General features: G+C 51.2%; 2 protein-coding genes across 2 annotated transcripts; one reads left to right on the top strand and one right to left on the bottom strand.

Moving 5' to 3' along the window:
• Window positions 1–7,913: 7,913 nt before the first annotated feature.
• On the top strand, window positions 7,914–12,367 carry LOC102420521 (sialic acid-binding Ig-like lectin 5). Its single transcript, XM_006106496.3, has 9 exons — window positions 7,914–7,950; window positions 8,030–8,404; window positions 8,607–8,885; window positions 9,131–9,193; window positions 9,651–9,905; window positions 9,991–10,275; window positions 10,489–10,588; window positions 11,563–11,629; window positions 12,185–12,367. The coding sequence occupies exons 1-9, from the start codon at window positions 7,914–7,916 to the stop codon at window positions 12,365–12,367; spliced, it is 1,644 nt and encodes a 547-aa protein (XP_006106558.1).
• A 4,663-nt stretch (window positions 12,368–17,030) lies between these two features.
• Window positions 17,031–21,402, bottom strand: LOC102420211 (sialic acid-binding Ig-like lectin 5). The gene is made up of 9 exons (XM_023747304.1): window positions 21,366–21,402; window positions 20,891–21,286; window positions 20,399–20,677; window positions 20,099–20,146; window positions 19,592–19,846; window positions 19,222–19,505; window positions 18,706–18,788; window positions 17,949–18,030; window positions 17,031–17,225 (listed from the first exon to the last, which is right to left on the bottom strand). The coding sequence occupies exons 1-9, from the start codon at window positions 21,400–21,402 to the stop codon at window positions 17,031–17,033; spliced, it is 1,659 nt and encodes a 552-aa protein (XP_023603072.1).
• Between the last annotated feature and the right edge of the window lie 2,114 nt (window positions 21,403–23,516).

The following is a 23,516-nucleotide window of genomic DNA, read 5'->3' as shown; positions in this document are numbered from 1 at the left end:
CTTTGGGTTTATTAATTTTCCAGAACAGCTCACAGGTAATATGTAAATATTAGGAAATGTAAAATCCATTTCCCCCATACAACTACTTTGGGCTTAGCTGTTATTATGGTCAGGAATTTAAAAACTTTTTTTCTAGAGGAAATATTCGTTGTTGTGTGTTTTTTTTCTTTTTGAAAAGCCAATCAGATCTTCAAAATTACTCAGTTTAATTTTTGTTATTTAACACATTTTTATTGAATTTCTTGGGGTGACATTAGTTTGTAAAACCATACAGGTTTCAAGTGCGCAACTCAACAAAACATCATCTGCACACTGCATCCGTGTGACCATCACCCCAAGCAAAATCTCTTTCAATCGCCATTTCCCCCTTATTTGCCCACCTCCACCTAGCCCCCATTCCCCTTTCCCTCTGGCTATCACCAGACTGCCCCAGTTTCTTGTTCCAAAATATCTCTATTACTTTCTTATTTTTGAATTATCTCTACTGCACATAAATTATAAAGTGATATTTAAAGATAGTATTTGCAAAAAATAAAATAATAAAATAATAAAGATAGTATTTGCTTTCTTCTGATTTCCATCATCAATGTAATTAAATTACACTGCTCTTCTTTTTAATGTAATCTGTCTTTTCCTCTATGATTGCTGTTCAGATTTCCTCCTTGTCTTTGGTTTTCTTTGACTTACTCTGATCCTCATATGACCTCACTGTGGGAGTGGTCTCCTTTGAAACTCCCCATTTTGGACAAAGCCACTTTTGGTTTCATTTCCAGGCCACAAAGGCCACAGAACCAAAGCTCTCATGATTAGTCTGGGCAAATGCCAGTGGGAATTTTGGTATTTTTTTGTGGAGGGGGGAGGGGGGGGTAGATATTCTACCTAATTTCTGGATTCAAGTTTTTTCTAAAATTCTAACCTAAAAAGGTTCCATTTAATTTTATTTTCTCTTATTTTATCCTATATAATAAAGCGCTAATATGCAAATGGTCATCACACCATCACACCATCACGCCTTAATGGCTCAGACACTCAACACTGGGAAGAGAGGAATGGGGACCAGCCAGGCACAAATGAGCTCACGAGAGAGTAAAGAGGACCAGCCAGGCTGTGGCCTGGGAGACAGACAAGCCGCCTGCCCTGTGGTCCTGGGGGCCAGCACCTGTGGCTGCAGCCCAGGAGAGGAACAAGCCGCCCATCCTGTAGTCCCAAGCACCAGCAGCCGCATCTGCACCTGTGGAGAGGGACAAGCTGCCCACCCTGTGGTCCCGGGCACCAATGGCTACACCTGTGGTTTAGGAGAGGGACATGCCACCCACCCCACAGTCCTGGGTGCCAGCACCTGCAGCTGCAGCCCAGGAGAGAGACAAGCCGCCTGCCCTGCAGTCCCTGGCATCTGCAGCTGTGGCCCGGGAGAAGTGGCCTGGGTGAAGCCACCCACCCACAGTCCCCTGCAGCTGCGGCTGGCCCAGGCAAAGTCGGCCTGGGTCTCAGGTGCCTGCAACCAGCTGGAGGAGGGAATCCTGGGTCCTCGGTGTGGGGCGAGGCACAGGTGGTTAGGGGCGATCAGGCCAGCAGGAGAGCAGTTAGGGGCAATCAGACAGGCAGAGGTGGTTAGGGGCAATCAGAGAGGCAGAGGTGGTTAGGGGCAATCAGACAGGCAGAGATGTTAGGGGCGATCAGGCAGGTGAGCAGTTAGGAGCCAGTGGTCCCGGATTTCGAGAGGCAGTCAGACATCCCCCGAGGGGTCCTGGATTGGAGAGGGTGCAGGCCGGACTGAGGGACCCCCCCTCCCCATGCACGAATTTTGTGCACCAGGCCTCTAGTACATTTATAATAAGGGATTTTATTTTTTATATTCACATCCCCTGCCAAGGATTTTGCTATTTCCAGCAAAAGTCTGGACTAGAATGATGTAACCTGTTACTACCAAAAGCAGAGTCACAATTCAACTTCTACAACACTGAGAATGGGGTTTGTGTAGTGGATGTGGGGGGCGGGGGACAATCCCCTTCTAGTTCCACACTGTGAATGTCCACTTCTTTCCTCAGGGACACTTTCTAACATTTAGGAAATAACTTATCTGGGTTTGGTGTTTGCTTTTGTATCAATGGGACAGTAACCTGGGCCCACACTGTTGTGGTCATCAGAGCCAGTGTTGTGGCTGGACCAGCCCTTGTGGTTCTTGCTGTGATTATAGGGCACGTGTCATCAACAACCACATGGGAAATTGGAAAAAACAAGTTCCTCACAGTGGCTCCCACAGCCATTTTCTGCAGTTGTGATTTCCACAGTTTCTGGTCAGTTCTGAAAATAAAAAATTTCAGAAATAAACAATTCATAAGTTTTATATTTCTCAGTGTTCTGAATAGTATGATGAATCTCACACTGTGCTAGGCTGTCCTGCCGAGAGGTGAACCGTGCCTACTTTGCCCAGTGTCTCCATGCTGTATACACTACGCACTTGTTAGTCATTTAGAAGCCATCTAGGTTATCAGATCAACTGTCCTGGTGCCGTGGTGCTTGTGTTAAAGTCACCCTTATAGTAGCCTAAGGCTACGTCACAATCTCTACGTCATTCACCACCCTTCAGTCCATCATGGAGGCATTGGGTGTCATCTCACATCAGCACAGGCAGGAGGTGAGTACAGAATCAGGAGATATTTTGAGAGAAGGAGAGACCACATTCACATAACCTTCAGTACAGTATGTATGTTATAATTCTTCTATTATATTATTCATTATTATTGCCCATCTCTAATTTATACATCAAAATTTATCATGTGTGTGTAGGGGAAAAATCATCCTATATAATAAAAGGCTAATATGCAAAATTCCCCCTCAACCAGGAGTTTGACCAGGTGGTGGGGCCAGCTGGACAACCACCCACAGCCCCTCCCTCCAGCCGGGCCAGCCAGATTGGACCCCACCCATGCAAGAATTCGTGCACCAGACCTCTAGTACTTTTTATAAGGTTTGGAACTATCTGTGATTTAACATCCACTGGGGGTCTTGGGACATATCTCCCAAGAAGAAGGGGGACAATTGTACTTACAAGTCCTGGAGGACACACAACACACCGAGGCCCACTCAGCAAGGTCACAGGAAGAGAAACAGAGAGGACCTAATGTTCAGCTTCTATTGGGGAGGAGAGTGGGGTGCCCAGGATTTTGCAGGATTTCTCTCTTGGTGAATTTAAAGCAAAGGAGCAGGAATTAAAGTTCAAGGAAGGAAAATTGGGCTACTGCAAGCAGTCAGTTATGTAGGTCATCCACGACTTTCTAAAAGGGAACTTCATGGGCGGGACAGCCTAGCTCTTCATCCGATGGATGCCTTTGACATGGGAGCCCAGACTACCCATAGCTTAGCATCACCCACTTATGATAAAGAGCTTATTCTTAGGCACCCGTGCTGTAGCACTAAATTTTTGGCTGTTGTGTTGTATGCGCTCTGTCTTCAGTCCACCCTCTCAACCCACGTCCCTCCAAGAACTCACGTTTGAAGGACAGAATGGTGTTCGCCAGATGAAAGCAAGGACGCATGCTCTCCAGGAGAGTGATCTGATATTGCAAAGACTTTCATGGAAGATTGAAGGAACAAAAGCCACGAGGAAAGGGTGAGTGAGTAGATCAATGCCAGGGGAAGGTGCCTGTGATGTATTGTCTACAGCCTGGGAGTCGGGAAGGGGTGTGTATTGGAGAGAGTCGGGGTCAGCTCTCTGGCTTGTCCTAAAGGGCCACCCAGACAGGAATTGGGAGGGCCTGTGGGAGGCGCTCTCACACCCCCTGCAGCGCTGAGAGCCCTACAGGAAACACTCTATGGTTACAGCAGAGCTCTATGGTCCTTTCAGCCCCGCCCCTTAACTTCCGCTTTCCCTCCTTAAAATGGGCTTCTTTCCTGCTTCTTCCCAGCGCTGTGCGTGCACGTGGCTCGCAGTAATTGTGTGGAGGGCGTTGCAACCTTTTCTTCTTCCCCGAATTAAGTCATTTTTGGTGATGAAATACCTGGTCAGCTTTGGTTACGGCGCACGGGCTGTTGGGAAGATTCCTGTGGGGCCCTTCAGTGGGACAGAGAAGGGCTGACGGGCAGGAGGTGCTGGGAGAATGAACAGGTAAAGTGAGGCGAGCTGACCGCGGAGAGACGATAAGATGCCTCATCATGAGCCGAACGCCAGGTCGGGAGGCTGGTCTTTCCCTGCGGAGGCTTTGAAGAGTCTGGGATGGAAAATGACACCAACAAGCGTCCCCCTTTCCACTGGGCCTGCTCACCTCCGGCTTCAGGAGAACTTGCCAGCAGGACCTTCCTGTTTAAAAATAAAAATAAAAAGGGAGAGCAGCCAGCCCTGGGCACTCGCCACGTGACCTCTGTTGGTTCATTTCGTATGTAAACTTCTTCAACGCTCACGACCAGTTCTGAGTAGGATGCATGGTCTCTGCTGTACACAATGGGAAATTGAGGAACAGAAACGCATGAGTCACTTGATGACAGTGCCTTCGGATGTGCTGAAGCCAGCATTTTATTTGTGAAAACGTGAGAAGCCAAGATGTCCAGCCCCCAACGTGGAAATCGAAAGGGGAAGCTCACAGGAAGTTCTGGGGGAAGCTGTTGTCTCGGTGCAAACACAGCTGGGTGCCTGGTGGGGAGCTTGGTGTTGGTGTTGGTCATCACGGAAGGCGATCGGGAGGAAGAGCTACACCTGGAACAAGGCAGAGACAATTGTCAACCCTGTTATATCTGGTTTGATAGTTGTTCACAGACGGAGGGTTAGTCATTACTTTCTGCCTGGTTATTTTTTATGTGTTCCATGTTGACAGTGACTGTCCCTATTTTACCATCTATTTTCTTAAACTCGTTGATGACAGAGTCCATGCCTGAATAGATATACTCCAGGTATCTAATAATTATTGACGCTATTGTCAATGGCATCTTTTACAACATCCTAATTTTTGTTTATTGCTGTGACATAGGCATGCATTTGATGTTTTTCTAATTTGATTTTGTCTCTAGCAACCTCACTAAGTCACTTATTAACTCACCAAATATATCCATTATATACTTGGGGATATGTCTATACATGAAATCATTTATGAAAAAAAAATTTTGTTTTCAATTTTCAAAGCTATATTCTTATTGCCTTTCTAGGACCCAATGCTGCTGCATTAGGTGTGGTATTTGCTGAAGACACCCTCTATCTCGTTAGAGAAATTCTGTGTAGTGGGCTGTGAGTTTTATCATGAAGGCATTTGAAATCACCCAGTCGTCATTGTTTTACTTGTTGAGATTTAATCAGTCAAGGGCCAGTGAGAAACAACAGAAGCCCCAGTATGTATTTCAGCAGCGGGACTTTAATGTAAGGAATTTGTTATGCCCATGTTGGAACACAAATGGAGCAGAAAGGGAACACAGTTTCGATGACCTAACTCTAATCAAAGTACCCAGCCTGAGTCTATAGGTATACGAATTCGTGCACTGGTGGGGTCCAGCTAGCGCGCCCCGATGGGGGCCAACTGGTGGTGGGGCCAGCCAGGATGAGGAGCTGCAGGCCATTTTTTGGCTAGCCCCACTCCAAGATCAGGGTTGGGGCGCCCACTGGGGGGCTGTGTTGGCCAGGGCAAGGGGCCACAGTCATTATGGTCATTCCACTGTTCAGTTGCTGGGCGTTTATTATATAGGATAATTTAGATATAATTGACCTATAACTTTTTGCTAGTTCCAAATTGTGAAAGGCCCACCACAAGCTGTTAAAAATCTTGTTAATATCCACCACCACATAGTGTTACACACTTTTTTTCCCTTATGATGAGAACTTGTAACAATTTTTCTCGTAGCAATTTTCAGATATTCAACACAGTATTATTAACTATATTACTATAGTTCATAATATCAACACATGCTATTATTAGCTACAGTCACCATGCTGCATATTATGTCCTCATGAATTAACTATTTTATAACTGAAAATGTTGACCTTTTCCTACCCCAACCCCCTCTGCCTCTGGCAGCCACCAGAATATTCTTTGTATCTATGAGTTTGATTTTTTTCAAACTTTCCACACATAAGTGAGATCATATGGTATTTGTCTTTCTCTGTCTTATAATGCCTTCATGGTCATTCATGTTGTAGCAAATGACAGGCTTTCCTTTTTTATGACAGAATAATATTCCATTGTACATGTACCTTTTCTTCACCCACTCATTTATGGATGGGCACTGAGGATGCTGCCACATCTTGGCTATTGCAGAAGATGCCAAAGTGAACATGGGCGTACATACGTCTCTTCAAGTTCGTGTTTTCATTTCTCCCAAATAATTACCCAGAAGGGGTGTTGCTGGGTCCTGTGGCAGCTCTATTTATAATTTTTGAGGAACTGCCAGACTGATTTACTAGTACGTAGTGGCTGCCCCAATTTACATTCCCACAGTGCAAGGGGGTTCCCCTTTCTGAACATTCTTGTCAACATTTATTTCTTGTCCTTTTTGTATCCCAGCTTGAGATTTGCTACATGGTTCAGTGATAGGAATTGTGGGGCACAGCCATGGAAATCGTGCTTTCTTTAGTCCTCTGTTTGCACTGGACAATCTTCATTGTAATACGTGAGGAGTCTCGGTGGGTGTTCATTGTAATACACGGGTGGGTGGCGCTAGTTACCTCTTGTTAATCTGCACCTGAGGCAGGGAAAGACCTGGTTTTGTGGAGCTTGATATTTGTACAAATGTTGAGATCACTGTTTCAAAACTAATACACAAAGTGGCACACATGAATTTTTCTGAAATGAGAACACACATCATGTCACAAAAGCTACAATTCTGAAAACCAAAAATAAGACAATTCCAAAAAATTACAGACCTTTTTTATTAGCAGTATGGCATACCTTTCTACAACACCTGCATAACACGCTCCCCACATTTTTTTGACTGATACTCTTTGATGGACTCTTTATAGGACAATAATCCTGTCATGTACTAACATGTGTTAATATCATACTAAGAAACATTATTAATTGTTATAATAGTATATGTATATAGTATAGAGAATAGAAAGAGAATTCTGTGTGTCCTCAGCATGGTTGAGAGAAATTTCTTTTTCTTCTGTACAGTTTAAGGAACTTATTTCAATTACACAATTTGTGACTGGGAATGTCTGAAGTGTTTCACATCATTGTCATATTTGGAAAAACATTGATCACGTTTCTTTCTTTCATAAAAGAGCAGTAGGATTGCAGGTTATGTCCACACATCGCTCGAGCCCCTGCTGGGCTTTGAAAAGAGACTGTAAGGTGGCGAATTTGCTGTCATGAGGAGGTCCAACCTCTGAGGCTCCCCCTGAAGGGGTGCGATCTGCCTTCACACATCCCGTTCTGACGGGGCCTGTGCGCTGTCGCTGTCCCTCAGACCCTGGGAGACCCACATGTGTGCTTCCCATGTGCCCCAAAAGGCGTCAGCTTTTCCCCTGGGTTCCACCCTCCATGAGAGTTGAGTCTAAATTCCTTCTTTCCAGCATTTGAGTGATGTGAAGAAATTTTAAAATTACCCTTTTACACAATGGTTTCAGCTGGAGGGTGGATCCCCTGAGTCACCAGGACCAGTGATGACCACGGTGGCCCCCTGGGGGACCACCCTCTCGACTTACACCTCATCTGTAAGGGGGTCACTTTCAGATTCACATCTGGATAGGCCTTTCAACCTCTGGGGCGTCAGTATATTTACGTGCAGGGTCAGGACGGGGGAGGGGAAATAGGAAGATTTCTCAGTCACCACAACCCCCAACTACTGTGGAGGCCAAGTTCCCCTTTCAGGACTATCCACAGTCTCTCCCCCTGGGCTTCCTGTTGGGGCATCCTCAGCTCCACCCCAGAGCTGGCACTTTGCTCCCTGACACAGGGACCCGGACCTGCTCTGTGCTGAGAGAGACAGACATGGTGCCCCTGCTGCTGCTGCTCCTGCTGTGGGGGAGTGAGTGGGCCCAGGGAGGGGGGGTGGGGAAGTGGGAGAGAGATAGGGCTGCCTCTGAGCCTCTGTGTCCCCCTCCCAGAATCTCTGGAGGAGCAGCCAGGCTTTGAGCTCCGAGTACAGGAATCTGTGGTGGTGCAAGAGGGTCTGTGTGTCCACGTGCCCTGCTCCTTCTCCTACCCCTGGAGTTCCTGGTCTTCCTCTAGTGAACTCTACACCTACTGGTACTGGAAAGAGGACAACATGCAGTACAATGAACTTGTGGCCTCGAACGACCCAAATAAACCAGCAAAGAGGGAGACCCAAGGCCGACTCCTCCTCCCGGACGCCTGGAACAACTGTTCCCTGCACATCAAAGACGCCAGGAGGAGTGACACAGGAATATACACCTTCCGAATGGAGAGAGGAAGTGTGAAATATAGTTACCAAGACAAGATGCTGAATTTGCAGGTGACAGGTAAGGCAGGGGCCCTGGAGAGAAGTCTGAGATGTGGAACTCGGTCTTGGAACATGAACAGGACTCTGGACACTCCCTGATCCAGGCCTTGGACCCTGGGCGGTGGGAAGAGACACGGCCTGGGTGAGCTCTGGCCCCGAGGCAGGGCCTCTCTCAGGTACCCACTTCCTGGAGCCCAGGCACCTGCCTTAATCCCCTGTAGCCCTGACAGAAAAACCCCACATCCGGATAAGGGAGCCCTTGGAGTCCGGCCACCCCACACAGCTGGCCTGCATCCTGCCAGGGGCCTGTGAAGGAGGACGACCTCTCACCTTCTCCTGGGAGGGAGCCGCTATGGACTCACTGGACCCCCAGAACCTCAGCTCCTCAGTGCTCACCTTCACCCCGAGGCCCGGGGACCATGGCACCAACCTCACCTGTCAGGTGAAACGGGAAGGGTCCCAGTGGACCACACAGAGAACCATCCAGCTCAATATCTCCTGTGAGTATTGGAGGGGTGGCTGGGTCTGTGTTGGTAATGGCATTGGCGAGTGTGTGTGTGTGTGTGTGTGTGTGTGTGTGCAAGAGGATGAGGTATTCTGAGAACACTCATGCATGGATCTGCCTGTAGGTGGGGAGGGGGCCAGAAGGACAGCTCTCCCCCCTTCCCAGTTCCCTCCTTGGCATTAGGGGTGTTGTCCATCCCACTCCTCCCTTCTGAACTGGGGCCATATTTTTCTATCCCAGATGCCCCACAGAACCTCACCATAGGCATCACCTTCAGAAACGCCACAGCTAGGCCTGGCCAGTGTGGCTCAGAAGTTGAGCTTCAACCCAGGAACCAAGAGGTCACAGGTTAGAATCTGAGTCAGGGCACATGCCTGGGTGGCCGGCTCTATCCTTAGTCGGGGGCGTGCAGGAGGCAGCCTATTGATAATGTTTCTCATCCATCTTTCCATCCCTCTATCCCTCTCCCTTCATCTCTCTCTCTCTCTCTAAAAATCAATAAAAACATATTTTTTAAAAGAAATATCACAGATAGGAAAGAACTGCGCCTCTCTGGGCTGGGACCTGCCCCTCCGGACCATAGTGGAGGAGAGGGGGGAATCTGAGTTTGAATGGGATCAGAGTTGAGAAGGGCAGGGACTAAAATTATCACGCTTCCTCGCTTACATCCTGTTGGTGGGTGCCTGTACCAGAGTCCCCCCTTCCCCTCCCCTTACTCGTCTTCCGCTCCCTCTCCTTGTCTTCATTTCTCTACCCAAAGACCTCAAGATTCTGCAGGCCACTTCCCTTTCCATCCTGGAAGGAGAGGCCTTGAGGCTGCTCTGTGTGGCTGACAGCTACCCCTCTGCCGAGCTGAGCTGGTTCCGGGGGTCCCCAGGCCTGAACGCCACCCCCCTCTCCAGCACCGCGATCCTGGAGCTGCCTCGCGTGGGGCCTGCACAGGAAGGAGAGTTCACCTGCCAAGCTCGGCACCCGCTGGGCTCCCACAGCGTCTCTCTCAGCCTCTCCGTGGTCTGTGAGTGGGGAGACCCCAGGGGGCAGGACAGCTGGGTTCTGGGGAGGTTAGAGGCTCCGCTGACCCTTCTCCTCGCTCCCCACAGACCCCCCGCAGCTGCTGGGACCCTCCTGCTCCTGGGAGGACCAGGGTCAGCACTGCAGCTGCTCCTCCAGGGCCCAGCCGGCCCCCTCCCTGCGCTGGTGGCTGGGGGCGGGGCTGCTGGAGGGGAACCATGGCAACGCCTCCCACGTGGTCACCTCCAGCTCAGAGGGGCCCTGGACCAACAGCTCCCTGAGTCTCAGTGAGGGGCTCAGTCATGACCTCAGACTCAGCTGCGAGGCCTGGAATGTGCACGGGGCCCAGAGCGCCTCTGTCCTGCTGCTGCCAGGTCAGGGCCTGCTGGGGACAGAGGCCACGGAGAAAGGAGTGGGTCAGAGAGAGGGTGGGGCTGGGGGAGGGGGGTTGTGGCCTGGACAGGGGAGATTGCTAGGACAGGGCCTGCATCTCCTGCCTGACTGAACCGACAGCGGGTTCTGGGAGGAGGGGGAAGAGGAGAGACCGAGTCCCGCGAGTGGGTGTCTCACGCCCCTCCCCTCTGCAGGGAAGGCGGTTTTCCAGGCGGGAGTGGTTCCTGCGGCTCTCGGAGGTGCTGGAGCCCTGGCCCTGCTGTCCCTGTGCTTGTGTCTCCTCTCCTTTTGCAGGTGAGCCTCTGGGGCAGGGAGGCGCAGGGAGCTGCGTGGTAGGGATCGCCCTGAGATGACGCTGAATTTCAGAAAAACAGAGCTTAGTACAACCAGAGGGGAGAGGGAGTAGCCGCTTTTTCAAGGTAACATTTCCCTGTATTTAAAGTGCACAGTTCAGTGACCCTAGTGCAGTCACAGAGCTGTACACCCAACACCACAATTTAAAAATGTTTTTTCATTGGCCCCAAATGAAGACATAGAAACACTAGCCCTGGCAGGCATTGCTCAGTGGTTAGAGTGCCAGACTGTGACCGAAGGATTCCCTGGGTTGCAGGTTTGATCCCTGGCTGTGGTCGGGGCACGTGCGGGAGGCAACCAATTCATGTGTCTCTCTCACATCAGTGTTTCTCTCTTTCTCTCTGTTTCTCTTTTCCACCCCCTCCCATCCCTCCCTCACTTCTATTTTCTCTGAAAATCAATGGAAAAAATATCCTCAGGTGAGGATTAACAAAATAAAATAAAATAAAATAGAAACTCCATATCCATTCATTGCCATCCGCCTCCATCCCCCCCAGCCCCAGGCAACCACTATTTCTTGTTTCGCCAGATTTTCCCATTCTGATCTTCCATATAAATGCAATTATAACATACATGTTTTTTATGACTGACTTCTTTCATGTAGCCTGAGATTTTCAAGGTTCATGAGTCAGCACTGCATTGCTTTTTATTTACAAATATATTCCATGGTATGGATGGGGCACATTGTATTTGTCTATTCATTCATTGGACATTGGGTTGCTTGGACTTTTTGGCTGCCATGAATCACTCTGATGATGGCTCGTGCACAAGTCTCTCTGTGTGAGGGGCCTCGGTGATGAACATTCAGTCCTGGCCAAACCCCTGGACATCCAGGGGGATGGGATCCTCACCTGCATGTCAGGAGGGTCTCCGAGTCCGGCCTCAGGGCCTGGATGCCTCTGTTGTCCCCACAGGAGGCAAGCAGCCGGGAGACCAAAGGTCACGAATGATGAAGAGCCTGTCATGGGCACAGTCACCTGGGTGAGTGACGGGGTGTCTCTCATGCGGGTTAGGGGGGCCTGGGAATGTCCATTCAAGGAGTCCACACTGAGCTTCTGAGCAGTTCCCCACACCCGCTCCTCTGTGGTCAGCTGGACAGGCAACTGGGAGTTGACTCCCCTCCTTCGTCTCCCAAAGCCCATGGTCAGCCTCCTGCCTCAGGCCTGCTGATCATTGAGCCCACCTCACCACTCTGATAGGCCCAGGCTGCCAGAACCAGCTCCCCAAAACTATTACTTTCTATCCATTGTGGGCATGTTACTTCACCTCCCTTCACCTCGGTTTCCCCATCTGTAAGTGGGGATAAGAGTATCATCCTTACTGGGTGTCTGTGAGGATGAAATGTGATTAGTAGGCCCTCCATATGGTCTAATCAGTTGTAGTATTACAGAATTTTAACTGAAGGGGCAAATAGCTGAGTTGATAAGACAGGTGTGTGGAATAAGAGGATGACTGGAAAACTGTTCCTTCAGCCCAACTTCCCCTCGGGACCATGCTGTCTTATTCTTCTCTGACTCCCTACTCTCCTTCACTCAGGGTTCCAAGCGAAAACTTGGGCTAGACAAGCCCCCAAACCAAGCGCTGCCCACAGAGGGTCCCCCTCTGTCAGAGGAACACTGGGAGGTCTACTACGGCAACCTCAGCTTCCATGGGATGAAGCCACAGGAACCTGAGGACCCGGAGGCCACCAGCAGCATCAATGAGTACTCAGAGATCTAGGAGAAAAGCACATGAGGACTCGCTCAGAGCTCCGTCCTGCCCAGAGGCATCCCAGCCCCTCTGGGGGGAAGAAATCAGGGACTCATTGCTGAAGCATGAGGAGACCTTGTGGCACAATTAAGGTTAACTACTATATGAGCAGCGCAGAAAGAAGACAGGTGACGGGTTTACAGAGATGGGGCCTCAAACGCAGGCTTCAGCACATCCCAAGGCAGCAGCCCCAAACACTGGTCAGTGGACCACTGGTGATCCATGAGGTCCGAAAGGTTGGCGACCGCCGTCAAGGCAGTGTCATCACGTGGTGATTCACTTCATGTCTCTGTTGCTCAGTGTCCCTCTGTACAGAGGGCATGCATTGTACTCAAAGCTGGTTGTTGCAGTAAATAAATCAGCACATAGACATCAACCAAGAGAGGTTCCGTCACAGACGTGCGCCCAGCACTGACTGGTCTCTTTTTGAACAGGAAGGTCCTGCTGGCAAGTGCTCCTGAAGCCAGGGGTGAGCAGGCACAGTGGACAGGGTAACAGCTTGTTGGTGTCATTTTCCATCCTGGAACGCTTCAGAGCCTCCCCAGGGAGAGGCCACCCTCCTGACTTGGAATTTGGTTCATGAAATAGTTTCTTATCATTTCTCTGGGGTCATCTGGCCTCACTTTTATCTGTTCGTTCTCCCAGCACCTCCTGACCGCCAATCCCTCCCTTGTCCCATTTTAGGGCCCCCCAAGGGATCTTGCCAACAGTTTGGGGTTCATACCCAAAGCTGACCAGGTACTGCATCACCAAACATGGTACAGGGTCCCAGGGCAGGATGAATAGGGAAACAATGACGGGAAAGTTAAAGGAGGCCAGACAGTATGGGCAGTTTGCAGCTTGTAACTAACAAGCCATTATCTTCTCCAGCCAAAGACACTTGAGAGAAATTGGTTAAAAACCTTCCTACTGAGAGCATGCAGGAAGGGAGGGCAAAGGGGGGAAGGAAAAAAAGACAGTTTTACTCCCTAAGCAGAGAAGACAGTGTTATATTGTAAATTAGCGAGCCTAACGAAAGATGCCTTAGTCAGCCAATTAATATGGAGTCTTTTATTATGCTAGCAGGCCCAGACTGCTTCTGAAATCTGAGAAAAGCAACATGGAGGAACTTCTCCCTTTATATCCCCCCTAGTCCCTTTGTCTCCCAAATATGGTGTTCCGGACCTTTGCAAGTTTTTAAAGAGCCCCATGTGTGCTTAGTAGATATCACACAGGAAGCCTGTAACCTTGAGTATGACTCAGTTCTATTCAGACAACTAAAACACCTGGCATGAGAGTATGGGAGTATCAGTCCCAAACAATTACTATCTACCCTTTGTGGACATGGTACTTCACCTCTCCTCACCTCAGTTTCCCCATCTGTAAATGGGGATAATGAGTGTCACTCATGCTGGGTGATTAGTAAGCCCTCAATATGGTCCAATCATTTGTAACATTACAGAACATTAAATGCATGTCCTGGTTAACCCTGAAGGCTCTGTCAAGTCAAATCTGTTTCGTTCACTTTTTTTAAATCTTCACCCAAGGATATGCTTTTTATTTTTTATGTTTTTATTGTTGACTCTATTCCAGATGTACCCCACCCCCCCCTTGCCTCCCTCCACCCTCCACCCATCCCCTAGGCCTTCACCACATTATTTTCTGTGTCCATGGGCTGGGCATATATGTACATATATATTCCTTGGTTGCTCTCTTCACATCCTCCCTCCCCTCCTACCCTCATTTTGCTCCATTTATCCATTCCTCTGATCCTATTCTGTTCATCAGTTATTTTGTTCTTTAGATTCTACATTGATTTTTAGAGAGGAGAGAGAGAGAGAGAGAGAGAGAGAGAGAGACAGAGAGAGAGAGACAGAGAGAGATTAATCTGAGAGAGAAACATCAACTGGTTACCTGCCGTACATGACCCAACTGGGTTATCAAACCCAAAACTTAGGTAGGTTCACTAATTGGGGATCAAACCCACAACCTTTTGGTACAGGGGATGATGTGCCAATCAACTTAGCCAGACCAGAGCTGCTCAGTTCATTTTTAATCTCCTGCTCCTAGCACAGCGCACACCCAAGGCAAATGCTCAAATGTGTTTATGAATGTTTCAAAAGCTTCGCCTCCCCACAGACAGAGTTTATTGTGGAAGGTGAATTCCTATGTTGCTGGTGCCCGTGATAAAACATGCAAACAGCCAACAGTCTTTCCAGCCTCTGGGCAATAAATGCACATGATCAATATTTCTTCTTGTTATTGCCAGTGTCTGCCCATTCTTCCTCTTTTTTAAAAAATATATTTTTATTGATTTCAGAGAGGAAGGGAGAGGGAGAGAGAGATAGAAACATCAATGATGAGAGAGAATCATCGATTGGCTGCCTCCTGTACACCCCCCACCGGGAACTGAGCCTGCACCCCGGGCACATGCCCTTGACTGGAATCGGACCTGGGACCCTTCAGTCCGCAGGACAATGCTCTATCCACTGAGCCAAACCAGTGAGGGCCCATTCTTCCTCTTCATGCCCGGCTTCCTCCCCAGGCCCCTGCTTCTCCTTAACTGGCCTAACCTCCCCCAAAACTACCCTCTCTGTACATCACCCTGAGATTTTAGTTCCTAGTGGTGGCCTGACAAGTTTGGTAGATCCCCTAAAACATGTAGCAATTCACGGGGAACTTCCTCTTTTGAAACATTTCGGTGGCAAATGCTAAGTGGAATCTCAGCATTTTGCTGGCACAAGTTCAAAAGAATAAGACAACCAGAGGGGTGAGAGGAAAAGCTCAGAGATGAGCCCAGCCAACTCCAACCGCTTCTCCTGACTTTTCCTTCCCAAGAGGAACCCAGCCTTTCCAAAGCCCCTTGGACTTAGATGTCCTGCTGGCCTAAGGCTGGGGACCTCGGGCTTTTGAGTGGGGTCCTTTGCAGAGCTGAGCCCAGGTGTGCTCCAGAACCACGGACAGCGCCACCCCTCTTGTGAGGAGCTCCGCACGTCTATGGATCGCCCCCTGGAGGCCGAGTCTTGCCCTGTCTCATGTGGAGGTAAGGCCGGGGAGTGAGGCTGGTGACATTCTGTCCTACAGGACAGAGGTCCAGCCAAACTCCTCAGTCTCCCCCTGGAACCTCCCTCATCCTAGGGAAGAGGAGACGGCTTCAGAGACACAATGCACTTCTGAGAGGTCACTGTGCCCCTTGCTCCTGGATGCCCAGGGCTGACTCTACTCTCACCCCCTCCAGAAAACCTGTCAGAATCCTGCCCTTCCCTTACTTCCTCCCCATCATTTTGCTTTTAAACCCTTCCTTGTACTGTCACGGAGCTCTGGACTACTCAAAACATAATCGGTGAGCCTTTTCTGTGCCTGGCACTGTGCCGAGTCCACTTCTTCAGCTCAAATGGAGAAATGAAGTATCAGAAGTTGGGTTGAGATACTGTATTTGGAGCTGGTAGGTCACACAAATAAATTCTATGTTTTAATTTATTCTACATAAAGGTTAAATGTTCAGATTGAGGAAAGGATCCTGTGGCCTTAGTGGACCACAGCATGGAGACAGTTGTCCTTAAGAGAAAAACAAAAAACAAATGAACTAGGAAAGCTGGATTAGATTTTTTTTTTTAATGTTTGGAGTCAACAAAAAGAAAATTTGCACAGAGAAGAAGGAAGAAGCAGGAAGTCAACAGCGATGAGACAAGTATTTGGAGCCACGTTTTTATTCAAATAGACTGCTGAATCTGAGCAGTCACAGAGAAGCTAAGTAGAACATTCAAGAATCTCATCGGGCCCTAGCCAGTTTGGCTCAGCGGATAGAGCGTCGGATTGCAGACTGAAGGGTCCTGGGTTTGATACCCATCAAGGGCATATTCCCGGTTGCGGTCTCAGTCCCCAGTAGGGGCCGTGCAGGAGGCAGCCAATCAATGATTTGCTCTCATCATCTATGTTTCTATCTCTCTCTCCCCTCTCCCTTCCTCTCTGAAATGAATAAAAATGTGGAAGAAGAAGAAGAGGAAGAATCTCATGGGGCCAGAAACGAAGTCTTTCCAAGAAGGAGAGGCCCCGTAAACATCGCCATCTTGTGGTTAGGACTGAAAATAGATGAGACGCAATAGGACCAGAAACCGGGTTCTGAATTCCCTCAGTCCTTGATGGGATTGTAGTGACCCACCTGCTACAGGCCACAGTAACGATGCCTGGAGAAGGAGAATCCTACCCAGGGTCTACATTGTGGTCTGTGTAATTTGTCATTGCGCTTCAGACGGGGTGCGATCCGGGAGACAGCCACCCAGAGAACGATGAGAAGACGGGATTTATTAGAAAACCCAGACCTTAGACCATGTGCCAGGAGCCAGGAAGTGCTGTTCTGGAGGGCGCGGGAGGGTGAGAGACAGCGTCACAGAGCAGCTCATCTGAAGCACAGGTGCAGGTGGACGTGAGAGCCGGCCCATCCCGTCTCTCAGTCTCTCAAACCCCATCGCCTGTCTTCTTCCTGCTCTGCCTGGGGCTGCTCATCTGAGCCATTAATGTTAATCAGGCCGCAAGGTCTCCTCATGCTTCAACAATGAGTCCTAGACTTCTCCCTGCCCCCTTCCCATTCTCCCCCCACCCCCACCCCAGGGGCTGTGATGCCTCTGGCCAGTACCCAGCTCTGAGCAAGTCCTCATTGGCCTCTGCGTTTGACCACTGAGTACTCGTGGGTGCTGGTGGCCTCCTGGTCCCGAGGCTCCCGTGACTTCAGCCCCTCAAAGGTGAGGTTGGCGTAGTAGAGCTCCTGCTGCTCCCCCGAGAGAGGGCCCTTCTCGGCAGGTGGCGCTTGGTCTGGGGGCCCGTCCGGCGGGAGGTTTTTCTGGGAGCCCTGAGTGAAGGGGAGAGAAGGGCGTCCGAGAGGCATGAGGCAGACATGGTCCCAAAGAAAAGTGGGGCTGAGGGGACAGTTTTTTCATTCATCTTCTTACTGCACAGACACTTCTCATGGAGTCGACTATTCGCTCATTCATTTTAAAAATTTTCTTTTGTTTGTTTTTGGGGGTTTTGTTCTTTTGGTGCAAAAAGAAAGAGACTTATTCAGGTGCTGGGGCCTAGGAGAATGGTGGACTTTCATCTCAAAGACCATCCTCCTTCCTACTGAAGCCTGCTGTTCTTTTCTTTTTAATTTTTTTTTATTTTTTGAGACTATTGCAGATGTTGACTAGACATATCAAGGGCCTACTGATCATATTTCATTCCCTCAGAAACCCAGTAAGCCTGATACTCTCATTATCCCCATTTACAGATAGAGAATCTGCGGTAAAGGGAGGTGAAGTGAATGCCCACAATGGGAAGGAAGTAATAGTTTGGGGGAGACGGTTCTGGCAGGCTGTGCCTAACAGAGAGGTGAGGTGGGCTCAGTGGTCAGTGTGGCTGGGGCAGGAGGCTGACCATGGGTTCCGGGAAATGAAAGGGAAGTCAACTTCCGGCTGTCTATCCATCTGACCACAGAGGCGTGGGTTTGAGGAACTGCTGACGAGCTCAGTGTGGACTCCTTAATGGACATGCCCAGCCCCCCTACACAGCATGAGAAGACACCCACGTCACTCACCCAGGTGACTGTGGCCATGACAGGCTCTTCATCATTCCTGACCTTTGGTCTCCCGGCTGCTTGCCTCCTGCGGGCTTTCACTCTAAGGGAAGAAGTCAGCAGCCAGAATGGCTCAGGCACAGGTGGGCAGCTGCCCCCACTCCCTGATGGACAACGGAGGCATCTAGGCCCTGAGGCCAGACTCAGAGACCCTCCTGACATGCAGGTGAGGGTCCCGTCCCCCAGGGATGCCCAGGGGTTTGGCCAGGACTGAATGTTCATCACCGAGGCCCCTCTCACACGCAGACTTGTGCACGAGCCATCATCGGTGTGATTCATGGCAGCCAAAAAGCCCAAGCAACCCAATGTCCGTCAGTGAAGGAACGGACAAATCAATATGCCCCATCCATACCATGGAATATTATTTGTAAATAAAAAGCAATGCAGTCCTGACACATGAACCTTGAAAATCTCAGGCTACAGGAAAGAAGTCAGTCACAGTAAACATGTATTATATCATGGCATTTCTATGAAATGTCAGAATGGGAAAATCTAGAGAAACAGGACATACTGGATGCCTGGGGCTGGGGGAGAATGGAGGCATGAGGACAATGCAGGGATGTGGAGTCTCTCTCTCTCTCTCTCTCTCTCTCTCTCTCTCTCTTTCTCTCTCTCTCTCTCTCTCTCTCCTCTTTCAGACTAATAAAAAGTTTTCAAACTTGATCGTGGTGACCTCTTCCAAACCCCTAGGACCCGGCTCCCTGCCCCGGAGGCTCACATGCAAAAGAAGATGAGACACACGCAGAGGGACAGCAGGGCCACGGCACCAGCACCTCCGAGAGCCACAGGAACCGCTCCTGCCTGGGGCACGGCCTTCCCTGCAGAGGAGAGGAGGGTGAGACACCCACGCCCGGGCCTCTGTCTCTCCTCTTCCCCCTCCTCCCAGCACCCCCTGTCCGTCTGTTCAGCCAGAGCCCAACTTAGCTCAGTGGATGAGCATCCACCTGTGAACCAGGAGATTCTGGTTCCATCCCTGGTCAAGGGCACATGCCCAGACTGCAGGCTCCATCTACTCCCTGTAGGGGGCGTGTGGGAGGCAGGCCATCAATGATTCTCTCTCATCTTTGATGTTTCTATCTCTCTCTCCCTCTCCCTTTCTGAAATCAACAAAAATATTTTGGAGGGAAAAAAAAGAGATGCATGGCCCTGTCCTAGCAATCACCCCTGTCCCCACGCAGTCCCCACCCTCAGCCCCACCTTCTCTCTCACCCACTCCTTCCTCCGTGGCCTCTGCCCCCAGCAGGCCCTGACTTGGCAGCAGCAGGACAGAGACGCTCTGGGCCCCGTGCACATTCCAGGCCTCACAGCTGAGTCTGAGGTCAGGGCTGAGCCCCTCCTTGAGGCTCAGGGAGCTGTGGTCCAGGGCCCTCTGAGCTGCCATGGTTCCCCTCCAGCAGCCCCGCCCCCAGCCGCCAGCGCCGCCAGCGCAGGGAGGGGCCGGCTGGGCTCTGGAGAAGCAGCTGCAGTGCAGACCCTGGTCCCCCCAGGAGCAGGAGGGTCCCAGCAGCTGCGGGGGGTCTGTGGGGGGCGAGGGGAAGGGTCGGCGGTGCCTCTAAACTCCCCAGAACCCAGCTGTCCTGCCCCCCGGGGGTCTCCCCACTCACAGGCCATGGAGAGGCTGAGAGAGACCCTGTGGGAGCCCAGTGGGTGCCGAGCTTGGCAGGTGAACTCTCCTTCCTGTGCAGGCCCCACGCGAGGCAGCTCCAGGATCGCGGTGCTGGAGATGGGGGTGGCGTTCAGGCCTGGGGACCCCCGGAACCAGCTCAGCCTGGCAGGGGGGTTGCTGTCAGCCTCACAGCGCAGCCTCAGGGCCTCTCCCTCCAGGATGGAAAGGGATGTGGTTTGCAGATTCTTAAAGGCTTTGGGGAGAACGGTTATAGGGGGTGGAGGGTTGGAGAGAGAGAGAGAGAGAGAGAGAGAGAGAGAGAGAGAGAGAGAGAGATGAGTGGAACACAGATGCAGGCACCCACCCACCAGAGGTGAGGGACTGGGGTGATGCCTTTCATCCTTGCCCTTCCCATGTCTCATCCCATTCAAACTCCTGCTCACCCATCTGCCCCACCAGGGCCCCGGGGCAGGTCCCAGCCCAGACAGGAGGGGTTCTTTCCTACCTGTGTCGTTTCTGAAGGAGACGCCTATGGTGAGGTTCCCTGGGGCATCTGGGAGAGAAAGACAGGACTCCACTTCAGATGGAAGTCACCCCAATACAAGGAGGGGCGATGGGAACGGGGAAGGGGGGAGAGCTGTCCTTCTGGTCCCTCCCCACCTACACGCAGATCCATGGGTGAGTATTCTCAGGTTAGATCAGCCTCCAGCACGCACACACACACACACACACACACACACACACACACACACACATATGTCGCTCCCACTACCACTAGGGACCCAGTCACCCCTCCAACACTCACAGGAGACATTGAGCTGGATGGTTCTCTGTGTGGTCCACTGGGACCCTTCTCGTTTCACCTGACAGGTGAGGTTGGTGCCATGGTCCCGGGGCCTCGGGGTGAAGGTGAGCACCGAGGAGCGGAGGGTCTGGGGGTTCAGCGAGTCCACAGCGGCTCCCGCCCAGGAGAAGGTGAGAGGCCGTCCCCCTTCGCAGGCCCCTGGCAGGCTGCAGGCCAGCTGTGTGGGGCGGCCGGACTCCAGGGGCTCCCGTACACGGATGTGGGGTTTCTCTGTCAGGGCTGCAGGGGAGAAAGGCAGGTGCCTGGGCTCCAGGGGTGGGGACTCAGAGCGGGACCCTGAGAGAGGCCCTGCCTCGGACTGAGCTCACCCAGGCCCTGTGTCCCTTCCCACCACCCAGGGCCCACGGCCTGGATCAGGGAGTGTCCAGTGTCCTGTTCCCGCTCTAAGACGGGTCCCCTGTCCCTGGGTCCTTTACGGGGCCCCTGCCGTACCTGTCACCTGCAAATCCAGCATCTTATCTGGGTAAGTATATCCATGGAACTTATATCCTTGGAAATTCCCCATCTCCACTCGGAGGAAGTAGCGTCCTGAGTCGCTCCTCCTGGCGTCTCTGATGCTCAGGGAACAGTTGTTGGTCCTGGGGTTCGTGAGGAGGAAGCGGCCTTGGGTCTCTGTCTTCACTGCTTTGTCTGGGTCGTTCGAGGCCACAGGAGCATCACGGTTTGTGTTGTCCCCGTCCCGGTACCAGTAGGTGTAGAGGTTGCTATAGGAAGACCACGGACTCCACGGGTAGGAGAAGGAGCAGGGCACGTGGACACACAGACCCTCCTGCACCGTCACCCATTCCTGCACTCGGAGCTCATAGCCTGGATGCTGCTGCAGGGACCCTGGGGGAGGGAGACTGAAGCTCAGATGCAGTCCTTGCCCCTCCCCCTCCTGCCCCGCACCTATCCCTCAGCCACTCACCCCCCCACAGCAGGGGCAGCAGCAGCAGGGGCACCATGTTTGCCTCTGGCAGGACAGAGCAGGTCCAGGTCCCTGTGTCAGGGAGGGAAGTGCCCAGCTCTGGGGTGGGGCCTAGGACACCCCAACAGGAAGCCCTGGGTGAGAGACTGTGGCCAGGCTGGAAGGGGAACTTGGCCTCCAAAGCAGTTGGGGGTGTAATGCCTGAAAATTTTTCTATCTCCCACCCCCCAATTACCCTGCAGGCAAATGTCCTGAGGCCCTGGGAGGCTGAGTGGCTTTTCCAGAAAGTGACCCCCTTACAGAGGATGTGTAAGTGGGGAGGGAGGTCGCCCAGGGGCCAGCACACTCAGAGGTGGTCCTGGGGACTCGGGGGGGTGGGGGGGACCCGCCCTCCAGCTGGAATTGTTGAACATTATGGAAAAGAGTAATTTTAATACTTTTTTAGACCAAGTGGGACCAAAACAGAGAGGAATTTTGACCCAAGTCCAGTGGAGGGTGGAACCCAGGGGCAGAGCTGAGTGGTAAAGGCCTTGGCTCTGAGGCCTTCTTGGGGACGTGGGACGCACCTGTGTTGGCTCCAGGGTCTGAGTGTCTGAGGGACAGCGAGGGCCCACAAGCCCCATCGGAAACGGACGCCCCATTTGGCGGGACCTCAGCACAGCAGCAGCGCTGCCGCCTGAAAGTTCATGAAAATCCACCTTCCTGGCCCCTCATCGCTGGGTCTCTTTTCAGAGCCCCACCCAGGCTGATGGGAAGTGTTCCCTTTCTGCTCCATCTGTGTCCCAACCCGGGCATCACAAACCCTGACATTCCATTCCCGCTGCTGGAGCACATAGTGGGGCTTCTGTGTGCCTCGCTGCCCTTGACTGATGGAATCTCAAGGGAGGCACCAGTGAGGGCGGGGGGATGTCAAAGGCCTTCAGGATAACATCACAGTCAGCTAGGGATGCAGGAGGCTCCCCTGGCAGAATAGGAGGTGAGCTCAGCAACCTCCACACCTAATGCAGCAGCACTGGTCGGTCCAGTCTGCTCTTCTTCCTCCCCCAGAAGCACAAACAGGATGTGGGGGTGGGGGGGCAGTCTGATGGTTTGGTGGTCTGATGGTGTGAGGGAGCCATCCAGCGTTGCCATGGTTCCCAGCCCCCAGCAGCCAGCTCAAGAACAATAAGTAAAAGCTATGGAAATTCCAAAGAAAATAAAGCTGACTTTCCCTATCAAGGATTGTGTCTATATAGGAAAATCCACACGTACATACAGATACATGTAGGGGCTTGAGAAGAGAGTCAGCAAGGTTTCTAGAGACAAAATCAAATTGCAAAACTCAAATGCATCCGTAGGACACAGTGACCAACGAAAAACAGGATGGTATAAAAGATGTCATGGACACATCAAAACTTACGATGTTCCTGGAACATTCAGAGATGCACATCACGAATATATGGTATGCACTTCCTCAGGGGAGGAAATGGTACATCTGTTTGGAAGGACTTCACAGGTGGAAATAGATAGCCCTGTCCGGATGGCTCTGTTGGTGGAAGCATCCTCCCTACAGCACATTGGTCGCAGGTTCAATTCCAGGTGAGGGCACATACCTTGCTTCCATATCAGCTCAGAGCAAGTATGGGAGGCAACCGATCTCTCTCTCTCTCTCTCTCTCTCTCTCTCTCTCTCTCTCTCTCTCCCCAAGCCACAAGGTATAGACAGAAATACAGAAGAGGACATTTCCCCATAAGCTGTGCCAGGTAAGATGGGCCTCAGGGACAGAGAAGGGGGCCAGGCTGACTCACCTCAGAGCACAAGGCCCATCCTAAAGCAACCCACACGAAAGAACTGGGGGAAGGAAGCAACCATTTTCACATTCAAGAGGGGCAACAGAATTCATCCCAGAGAGAGAACTCTGTATGGATATATGCATGTGTGTGTGTGCACATGTGTGTGTGCATGTGTGCACGCACGCGCACGCACGTGTGACTTCCTAATAAACTAATGAGAAACTTTTGTGGAGGTGAGACTCCCATGACATAAAATTTCTAATGCTAGCTTTGGGTGTGTGACCTTCGGAGCTGCCTATCACTACACTTCCCCCATCACTTTCTGTACCGCGGGCCTACTATGCGCCTTCCCCATACCTTCCTTGTCCGTGTAGGAATC

Source organism: Myotis lucifugus, unplaced genomic scaffold (assembly GCF_000147115.1).
Source record: "Myotis lucifugus unplaced genomic scaffold, Myoluc2.0 scaffold_838, whole genome shotgun sequence".
Taxonomy (NCBI): Eukaryota; Metazoa; Chordata; class Mammalia; order Chiroptera; family Vespertilionidae; genus Myotis; species Myotis lucifugus.
Note: the sequence above shows the minus strand (reverse complement) of the source record. Positions and strands in the feature narration are given on the sequence as shown.